The 10,605-nt window shown below is 42.0% G+C and overlaps 1 protein-coding gene across 1 annotated transcript; it reads left to right on the plus strand.

The window, feature by feature from the left end:
- The first annotated feature begins 6,502 nt into the window (after positions 1–6,502).
- On the plus strand, positions 6,503–8,717 carry LOC111529513 (DNA/RNA-binding protein KIN17). The gene has a single exon (XM_023196407.2). It carries the CDS (start codon positions 7,317–7,319, stop codon positions 8,496–8,498), a length of 1,182 nt encoding a protein of 393 aa, XP_023052175.1. The 5' UTR covers positions 6,503–7,316; the 3' UTR covers positions 8,499–8,717.
- The last annotated feature ends 1,888 nt before the right edge of the window (positions 8,718–10,605 follow it).

The following is a 10,605-nucleotide window of genomic DNA, read 5'->3' on the forward strand; positions in this document are numbered from 1 at the left end:
CACAAAAAAACTAGCCGGGCGAGGTGGCGGGCGCCTGTAGTCCCAGCTACTCGGGAGGCTGAAGCAGGAGAATGGTGTAAACCTGGGAGGCAGAGCTTGCAGTGAGCTGAAATCCAGCCACTGCACTCCAGCCTGGGCGACAGAGCCAGACTCCGTCTAAAAAAAAAAGAACCAGAAAGCAATGTAACAGAAGGGCTAACATTAAGCAACTGGAGTTCTAGAAAGAGCAAAGTAGAGAATATTTGGAGTTAATGCTTAAGAATTTCATAAAACTCATGAAGATCTTCAAGCTATAGATTTCAAAAGTTCTGCAAACCTCAGGCAAAATAAGTTTTAAAAATACACATACAAATATTACTAATACAGTTGAAAAGTAAAGAAAAAATGTACAGCAGTGATAAAAATAAGGTATATTACCTTCTAAGGACCAAAATATGACAACTGACCTCTATACAAACAATGGGAATCAGAAGATAATGGAATGACATTTTCAAAGTGATGACATAACTGCCAACCTGGAGTCTATAATAAGCAAAACTGTCCTTAAAAATAGGATGCAATAGGAAAAATTAAGAACGTTTCCGCCAGGTGTGCTGACTCACGCCTGTAATCCCAACACTTTGGGAGGCTGAGGCCCATGGATCACTTGAGGTCAGGAGTTTGTGACCCGCCTGGCCAACATGGTGAAACCATGTCTCTACTAAAGATACAAAAACTAGTTGGATGTGGTGGTATGCACCTGTCATCCCAGCTACTTGGGATACTCAGGAAGCTAAGGCAGGAGAAATGCTTGGACCTGGGAGGCAGAAGTTGCATTTGGCTGAGATCGTGTCAGTGCACTCAGCCTGGGCAACAGGGTGAGACTCTGTCTCAAAAAACAAAAAGCAAAAAAAAAAACCAAAACATTTCACATGAAAAATGAGAATTTCCCCCTAACAAATCCTGCACACACCCAAAAATTGTCCTTAAGCACAGGGAGAACATTATCAGATAGAAGCTTGGAGATGCAAGAAGGAATATGAATTAAGAGGGTAAATATATGAATTAAATGCATAGTGATTTTGCTTTTCTTTTTTTTTTTGGAGTCAGGGTTTTACTCTGTCACTCAGGCTGGAGTACAGTGATATGATCATGTCTCACTGCAGCTTTGAACTCTTGGGCTCAAAAAATCCTCCTGCTTCAGCCTCCTCAGTAGGTGGGACTACAGGTGCGTAACACCATACCTAGCTAAATTTTTTAAAAAAATTATAGACAAGGTCTCACTATATTGCCCAGGCTGATAATGAACTGACCTCGAGTGATCCTCCTGCCTCAGCCTCCCAAGTTGCTGGGATTACAGGCATGAGTCACTGCACCTCGTATAAATGAATAGTGATTTTAAAACAGGCCGGGCTCAGTGGCTCACACCTGTAATCCTAGCACTTTGGGAAACCAAGGTGGGCAGATTGCTTGAGGCCAGGAGTTCCAGACCAGCCTGGCCAACATGGTGAAACCCTGTCTCTACTAAAATACAAAAGTCAACTGGGTATGGTGGTGCATGCCAGTAATCCCAGCTACTTGGGAGGCTTGAGGCATGAGGATTGCTTGAACTCGGGAGGTGGAGGTTGCAGTGAACCACACACCACTGCAGCCCAGCCTGGGTGACAGAGTGAGAATCTGAAGTTAAAAAAGAAAAAAAAAGCGTATAACTTGGGAGAGGGATAAATCAAGTTAAAATGTTTTAATGGCCTTGTTTTCTGAGAAAAGATTAAGCTATAGTTTTATATTAAACTTTTTTCTTTTTTAGAATTTTTATTTTTCATTTTCAACCTTGGCCTACAGATATATTAAGCTTGAATATTCAAAGTTGGTTTTATAATACTCAGGGTAACCACTCTAAAGGATTTTTAAGATCTTAAAATATTGCCACCAAGCTAATGGGACAAAAACATGATAATACAGAACAAATTGCGTTCAACCCAAAGGAATGCAGGAAAGGAAATAACAAAGAAAGAGTGGCATATGGGGAAAAGCAATTGGTGAGGTGGTAAGTTTAAATCCAAATCTATTAGAAATTGCATTACATGTAAATAGGCTAAATCCTCTAATAAAAGAGAAACAAGATAATAATACAGCCAAATTATAAGATGCATAAAATGCAAAGATAGAGAAAGAAGAAAGGGAAATGTTATAAAAAGATGTCTAAACAACCAAAAGAAAGCTGCTGTGGCTGTCGTAATATCAAACAGTAGAATTTCAGTCAAAAGACTTAGTAAAGAGAAACAGTTGCTAATGATAAAAGGGCTCATTCACAAGGAAGGTTTAACAATTCTAGACTTACATAATTCAACAATATCTTCTAAATTTACCAGAGAATTATAAGGAGAAATAAAAAATCCACAACCATAAAGGAAGATTGCACACTCAATCAAAAATGTTGGCAGAGATACAGAAAATACAATTAAAGGTGACCTAGTCAACATTCATAGAAAACAAATGCATAGTTCTTTTTTTTTTTTTCTGAAAAAGAGTCTCTGTTGCCCAGGCTAGAGTGCAATGGCACAATCTTGGCTCACTGCAACCTCTGCCTCCCAGGTTCAAGCGATTGTCCTGCCTCAGCCTCCTGAGTAGCTGGGATTACAGGTGCCTGCCACCACATCCAGCTAATTTTTGTATTTTTAGTGGAGATGGGGTTTCACCATGTTGGTCAGGCTGGTCTCAAATTCCTGACCCCAGGTGATCCACCCACCTTGGCCTTCCAAAGTGCTGGTATTACAGGCGTTAGCCACCGCACCCAGCCCTATAGTACACATTTTTAGTATACATGTGGACCATTTACAAAAACTGACCATCTGCTATACCGTAATACAAGTCTAAGTAAGATTCAAAAGATTATAACAATACAGAGTATATTCTCTGATCATAATTAAAGTAAGCCAGAAGAAATGGTTAGACATTTCATATATTTAATAGGTTGGTGCAAAAGTAATTGTGGTTTCAGACAATTTTAAATTATCATAACTAGGCTCAAACACATCTTTATTGATCAAAATAGGAACCACCACAATCAACACATTTTTGCCAACGAGAAATAAGTTTGTTTGTTCCTGTAGCATAAAAATCTGTACTTCAGGATTCAACAAACTCTTGGAAAGCATTTTCTGCATCCTGCTGGAAGAGTGGAAGAGTTTTCCCTGCAAAAAGTTGTCGAGATGCTTGAAGAGGTGATAGTCGGTTGGTGAGCGATCAAGTGAATATGGAGGATGAAGCAAAACTTTGTAGCCTAATTTGTTCAATGTTTGTAGCATTGGTTGTGCAATGTATGGTTGGGCATTGTTGTGGAGAAGAATTGGGCCCTTCCTGTTGACCGTTGCTGGCTACAGGCATTGCAGTTTTCGGTGCATCTCATTGATTTGCTGAGCATCTCAGATGGAAGGGTTTTGCTGGGGTTCAGAAACTAGTGAATCAGACTGGCAGCAGGCCACCTAACAGTGTCCATGACCAGTTTTTGGTACAACTTTGGCTTTGGGAAGTACTTTGGAGCTTCTTCTCTGTCCAACCACTGAGCTGGTCATCGCTGGTTCCTGTATAAAATCCACTTTTTGTGGTACATCACAACCCAATGGAGAAATGGTTTGTTGTGTAGAATAAGAGAAGACACTTCAAAATTATGATTTTTAAAAATTTTTTGCTCAGTTCATGAGGTACCTACTTATTAAGTTTTTCATCTTTTCAATTTGCCTCAAATGCCAAATGACCGTAGAATGGTTGACGTTGAGTTATTTGGCAGCTTCTCATGTAGTTATAAGAGGATCGGCTTCCATGATTGCTCTCAATTGGTCGTTGTCAACTTCTGATAGCCGGCCACTATGCTTCTAATCTTTAAGGCTCTCATCTCCTTTGCGAAACTTCTTGAACCACCACTGCACTGTACATTCATTAGCAGTTCCAGGGCCAAATGTGTTGTTAATGTTGCAAGTTGTCTCTGGTGCTTTACAACCCATTTTGAACTCAGATAAGAAAATCACTCGAATTTGCTTTTTGTCTAACATCATTTCCATAGTTTAAAATCAACATAAACAGCAATTAATAAGTCATTAGCCAAAAAAAGCAAAAAATGCCCATTAAAATGATATATAACATAGCCACATTTATTTAAGATCTATTCCAGTATCAAATGGCAAATTCCAACAATGCAGAAACCACAATTATTTTTGCACCACATAATTAGAAACTATAAAACATACTTCAAAGGAACTTTGGGTTAAGGAAAAAAACACAATGAAAATTAGAAAATATTTTAATTATAATAATAAAACATCAAAATTTATGGAGTATCACTGAAGTTGTCCTTAGAGGGAAATTTGTATCTTAATGTATTAGAAAACAATAAAGGGTAAACATCAGCTGAGCATTTATCCCAGTAAGTTATAAAAACTGCAGATTAAGCACAAAGAAGGAAGGAAAACATACAGAGCTGAAGTTATTTGAAACAACTGGGTAACCACATGCAGAGGAATGAAGTTGAATTTATATCTCATACTATACACAAAAATAAGCTAAAAATGGAATAGAGACCTAAATGTAAGAACTATAACTATAGGCCAGGCGCGGTGGCTCAAGCCTGTAATCCCAGCACTTTGGGAGGCCGAGACGGGCGGATCACGAGGTCAGGAGATCGAGACCATCCTGGCTAACAAGGTGAAACCCTGTCTCTACTAAAAATACAAAAACTAGCCGGGCGAGGTGGTGGGCGCCTGTAGTCCCAGCTACTCGGGAGGCTGAGGCAGGAGAATGGCGTAAACCCGGGAGGCGGAGCTTGCAGTGAGCTGAGATCCAGCCACTGCACTCCAGTCCGGGCGACAGAGTGAGACTCCGCCTAAGAAAAAAAAAAAAAAAGAACTATAACTATAAAACTCTTTACAAGAAAATAGATGTGAATCTGTGACCATGGATGACGCAATGGTTTCTTAGGTATATCGTGTATAGCACAAGCAATCAAAGAAAAACAAATTGGAGATCATCAAAAGTTTTTTAAATTGTGATCCAAGAGCAGTATCAAGAAAATGAAATGACAACGCTCTCAGAATGGAAGAATATATTTGCAAATCATGTATATGATAAGGGATTTGTATCCAGAATAGAAAAAATTCTACACCTCAGGAATAAAAAGACAAATAGGCTGACTGCGGTGGCTCACGCCTGTAATCCCAGCACTGTGGGAGGCCGAGGCGGGCAGATCATGAGGTCAGGAGATGGAGACCATCCTGGCTAACACCGTGAAACCCCGTGTCTACTAAAAATACGAAAAATTAGCTGGTCGTGGTGGCCGGCACCTGTGGTCCCAGCTACTTGGGAGGCTGAGGCAGGAGAAGGGCGTGAACCTGGGAGGCGGAGCTTGCAGTGAGCGGAGATCGTGCCACTGCACTCCAGCCTGGGCGACAGAACGAGACTCCATTTGAAACAAAACAAAAAAAGGACAAATAGCTCAATTAAAAAGTGGGCAAAGTATTTGAATAGCTATATCTTCAAAGATACTCAAATGGCTGGTAAGCACATGAATAGACGCTGAGGATTATTAGTCCTTAGGGAAATGTCGTTAGGGAAAAGCTGTAATGGGATACTACTTCATATTCACTAGGATGGCTATCATTGAAAAGAAGACGATGACAATTATGATGAGGATGTGGAAAAATTGGGACCCTCATATAATGCTGATGGGAATGTGAAATGGTACAGCTGATTTGTTTTTCTAAGACCACCAGAGCGAGCACAAAAGAACCAGCGAGTAGGCAAGGCTAAAAGCAAAACTGCAAATTTATTCTTTGGTCATCTAGCTTCAGGGACTGGAGCTAGGGGGGCAGAGTTTCTAATACAGTCCGGACAAGAGTAGGGGCTGAGAAAGCCCGCCCCAGCACGCCTGCCAGGAGCGGCTTTTCTAGGAGTGGAAGGGCAATAGGCGGGGCACGAGCGTGTCGGGGAGGGGAGGCGCTCCGCAGGTGCCACCAGGTAAATCTTGGTCTCCTCGGATTGACATCACCTGGTGCATGCCTGATTGGTCTGCACCTTCCTGGAGGCCGGCGGCATTCTCCCGCACACGGGAAAAGCTGGTGATGAAAAACCCGGGAAGAGCGCCCTCTTGCCTCCCTTCCTCCAAACAGTCCAACCTTTTATTGATAATAGTGATAAGTGGCGCCTAGTCTGTCTGGCTACTTCCTGCTGTCAAGGGGCCTTGTTAAGGTCGGGGCCTATGGTTGGTATTTGGATGTATGGATGAAGAAGCATTTGGTTGAAGGTGACGCGAGTGATTTCCTGAATCCTGGCACAGAGAAATTTGATCAAAATGGGGGCAAAACATAAAATAAGGCACAGTATTAGTATAGGAATGAGGAATGGAAGCATTTGTTGGAATATGGGCAAAACCCAGAAGGATGGTCCTGGCAAGGCTGGGGAGTATGAGATAGTTAAGAAAATGTAGTAAGTTTGAGGCAAGTGGGAGAAAGTTGAACTGATTTCCACTGATTGCTTTCGGTGGGGGCCCTTTTTAGCTGGGAATGAGGAACCAGTGGGCAAAGCAGTTGCTAGCCAGGCAGCAATCAAGGAATGGAGTTCCTCGTGGAGTGGACGGCCCTCCTTCCACTCCCACCACAGAGACACTGGACAGAAGGCTAGGTCCAGAGAAGGACAGCAAAACAGAACAGGCAGCCTCGCTGTCTATCAAAAAATCAATTGTCCCACCCGCTACCAGGAGAGTTACCCGCTGCTCCCGGAGGGTGATGGAGGTCCCCCAGTCTCGGCACCCTCAGCAGTCATCCTCCAAATGTAGGAGCTGGAAGGAGCTCCCAGGATCCTGGGAAAGGGGGTCACGTTGGGACGTGGCACCTGTTCCCAGGGTGGGGCACTCCTGTGCCAGCCAAGGAGGAGCCTGAAGAACTTCCTGCAGCCCCAGGGCCTCTCCCGCCACCCCCACCTCCACCCCCGCCTGTTCCTTGTCCTGTGAGGCTCCCTCCACCCCAGTTGGTCCCTGAAGGGACTCCTGGTGGGGGAGGACCCCCAGCCCTGGAAGAGGATTTGAGGGTTATTAATATCAACAGCAGTGATGAAGAGGAGGAGGAAGAGGAAGAAGAGGAAGAGAAAGAAGAGGAAGAGGATGAAGAGGAATATTTTGAAGAGGAAGAAGAGGAGGGGAGTGTTGCAAGCGTTGCAACCCAGTCTTCCGAGGCCCCACCTCTTTTCGCCTCTCAGCTGGGATTTGTCCCGCCCACCGCCTCCAGCCAAGTTCCGTTTCCGGCTTGCTGGGCACTAGAGTTCAGAAAGTGACGGCTGCGGTGGTCGCCATGGGGAAGTCGGATTTTCTTACTCCCAAGGCTATCGCCAACAGGATCAAGTCCAAGGGCCTGCAGAAACTACGCTGGTATTGCCAGATGTGCCAGAAGCAGTGCCGGGACGAGAATGGCTTTAAGTGTCATTGTATCTCCGAATCTCATCAGAGACAACTATTGCTGGCTTCAGAAAATCCTCAGCAGTTTATGGATTATTTTTCAGAGGAATTCCGAAATGACTTTTTAGAACTTCTCAGGAGACGCTTTGGTACTAAAAGGGTCCACAACAACATTGTCTACAATGAATACATCAGCCACCGAGAGCACATCCATATGAATGCAACTCAGTGGGAAACTCTGACCGATTTTACTAAGTGGCTGGGCAGAGAAGGCTTGTGCAAAGTGGATGAGACACCAAAAGGCTGGTATATTCAGTACATAGACAGGGACCCAGAAACCATTCACCGGCAACTGGAACTGGAGAAAAAGAAAAAGCAGGACCTTGATGATGAAGAAAAAACTGCCAAATTTATTGAAGAACAAGTGAGAAGAGGCCTGGAAGGGAAGGAGCAGGAGGCCCCTACTTTTACGGAATTAAGCAGAGAAAATGATGAAGAGAAAGTCACGTTTAATTTGAGTAAAGGAGCATGCAGTTCATCTGGAGCAACGTCTTCCAAGTCAAGTACTCTGGGACCGAGTGCACTGAAGACAGTAGGAAGTTCAGCATCAGTGAAACGAAAAGAATCTGCCCAGAGCTCAGCTCAGTCCAAAGAAAAGAAGAAAAAGAAATCTGCACTGGATGAAATCATGGAGATTGAAGAGGAAAAGAAAAGAACTGCCCGAACAGACTACTGGCTACAGCCTGAAATTATTGTGAAAATTATAACCAAAAAACTGGGAGAGAAATATCATAAGAAAAAGGGTATCGTTAAGGAAGTAATTGACAAATACACAGCTGTTGTGAAGATGATTGATTCTGGAGACAAGCTGAAACTTGACCAGACTCATTTAGAGACAGTAATTCCAGCACCAGGAAAAAGAATTCTAGTTTTAAAGGGAGGCTACAGAGGAAATGAAGGTACCCTTGAATCCATCAATGAGAAGACTTTTTCAGCTACTATCGTCATTGAAACTGGCCCTTTAAAAGGACGCAGAGTGGAAGGAATTCAATATGAAGACTTTTCTAAACTCGTCTGAGTTTGAAAATGTGTTAACAATACATTAAAATCTTAAAGCATCAAATTGGTGTTCGCCAGGGCATTATGAGACTCTACTGTATTAGGGTATTCTTTTGTATTAAAAAAACAGGGTTTTGAAAATATTACTGTGTAGTTGTTCAGCTAAACTCTGAGAACAATTTATGTCTCATGAAGTATCAAAACTATGTAATTTTTTCCTTGTTATTTTTGTTTCCTTTGTATTTTACTTGACGAATTTATATCTTCATTAAAGAATGTTATTATAAAGTGTTTTATATATGACAATTTAGAATCATGTAATTGGAGGAAATCTTCATACACTCTGTTTTGCCGTCCTTTCATACAGCCACTTTGGAAAATAGTGTGGCAGTTCCTCAAAAAGTTAAACAGTTACCACGTGATCCAGCAATTTCATTCTTACCTAAAAGAATCGAAAGGGTATGCTCACACAATAACTTCTATGTGAATATTCATAGCAGTTTTATTCATAATTGCCAAAACATGGAAAGGAAACGATCTAAATGTCTAACTGATGAATGGATAAATTTAGGTATATACATACAATGGAATATTATTCAGCCATAAGAAAATGAAATACTGATACATGCTACAACATAGATGGATCTTGAAAACATTCTAAGTGAAAGAAGCAACAGAAAATACCACATAGTGTATAATTCAACTGGAAATATCCATAATAGTTAATCACTGTGTTAATCACTAGTATAAGATTAACTCGAAATATCCACAATAGTTACATTCATAGAGACAGAAAGCAGATTAGTGGTTGCCAGGGACAGGGGAGCAGAAGGCATGGGGATGAATGGTGAGTGGTCCTCAACCCTTTTGCCACCAGGAACCAGTTTTGTGGAAGACAATTTTTCCACCGACTGGGGGGAGGGGCAGATGGTTTTGGGATGAAATTGTTTCACCCAGATCATCAGGCTTTAATTAGATTATCCTAAGGAGCATGCAACCTAGATCCCTTGCATGCACAGTTCACAATAGGGTTTGAGCTCCCATGAGAATTTAATGCCGCTGCGAATCTGACAGGAGGTGGAGCTCAGGTGGTAATGCTTGCTCTCCCACCTTTCACCTCCTGCTGTGCTGCTGGGTTCCTAACAGGCCACAGACTGCTACTGGTCTGTGACCTGGGGGTTGAGGACCCCTGTGCAAATGGATATGGATATGGATATGGATATGGAGTTCCTTTTTGGGATGATTTAAGTGTTCTAGAGTTAGATAGTGGTGATGGTTGCACAACTTTGTGAGTGTACAAAAAAACTACCCAGTTGTATACTTTAAAAGGTTATTTTTATGGTGTGTGATTTAATATATTTCTAAAATTTAAAAACTAATAGAATCTGTGGTTTAAAGACTTTCCAAGAATTCCCGCCCTTCATGACATCCCCACTGAATTCTTTCAAAATATTAAGAATAACATTACTCTACATAAACTCTTCCACAGAATTAATATTATAATTCATAGTCACTAGCTAATCGAAATGCACTACTCAGCACCAAAGGCAAATACTTTCATCTGTTATGTAAAGACAAGTCTATACCAACAATTCTGAATTAACTGATGAAGTGGAGCCAACACAAACCATTTAGAAATTCTGTGTCTGTCTCTCCTGCTACTACTTCCATCCTACTTCATACCATCACACTGGCTGATAAAAAGCCTAATATGGGGTTATTTCTCTTCTTTTTTTAATTAATTAAATTTATGTATTTAATATACTTTTTAGAGATGGGATTTCACTCTGTTGCCCAGGCTGGAGTGCAGTGATATAATCATAACTCATAATCATAACTCACTGCAGCCTCCAATACCTGGGCTCAAGCAATCCTCCCACCTCAGCTTCCTGAGTAGCTGGGACTACAGGCACACACCACCACACCTGGCTAATTTATTTTTATTTTTTGTAGAGATGGGGTCTCCCTATGCCAGGCTGGTCATAAAGCGATCCTCTCACCTTGGCCTCCCAAAGTATTGGGATTACAGACATTAGCCAAAGAGAAGGCCGGGTGCAGTGGCTCACATTGATAGTCCCAGCACTTTGAAATGCCAAGGCAGGTGACTTGCTTGACGCCAGGAGTTC

This window comes from Piliocolobus tephrosceles, chromosome 14 (assembly GCF_002776525.5).
Source record: "Piliocolobus tephrosceles isolate RC106 chromosome 14, ASM277652v3, whole genome shotgun sequence".
NCBI classification, from domain to species: domain Eukaryota; kingdom Metazoa; phylum Chordata; class Mammalia; order Primates; family Cercopithecidae; genus Piliocolobus; species Piliocolobus tephrosceles.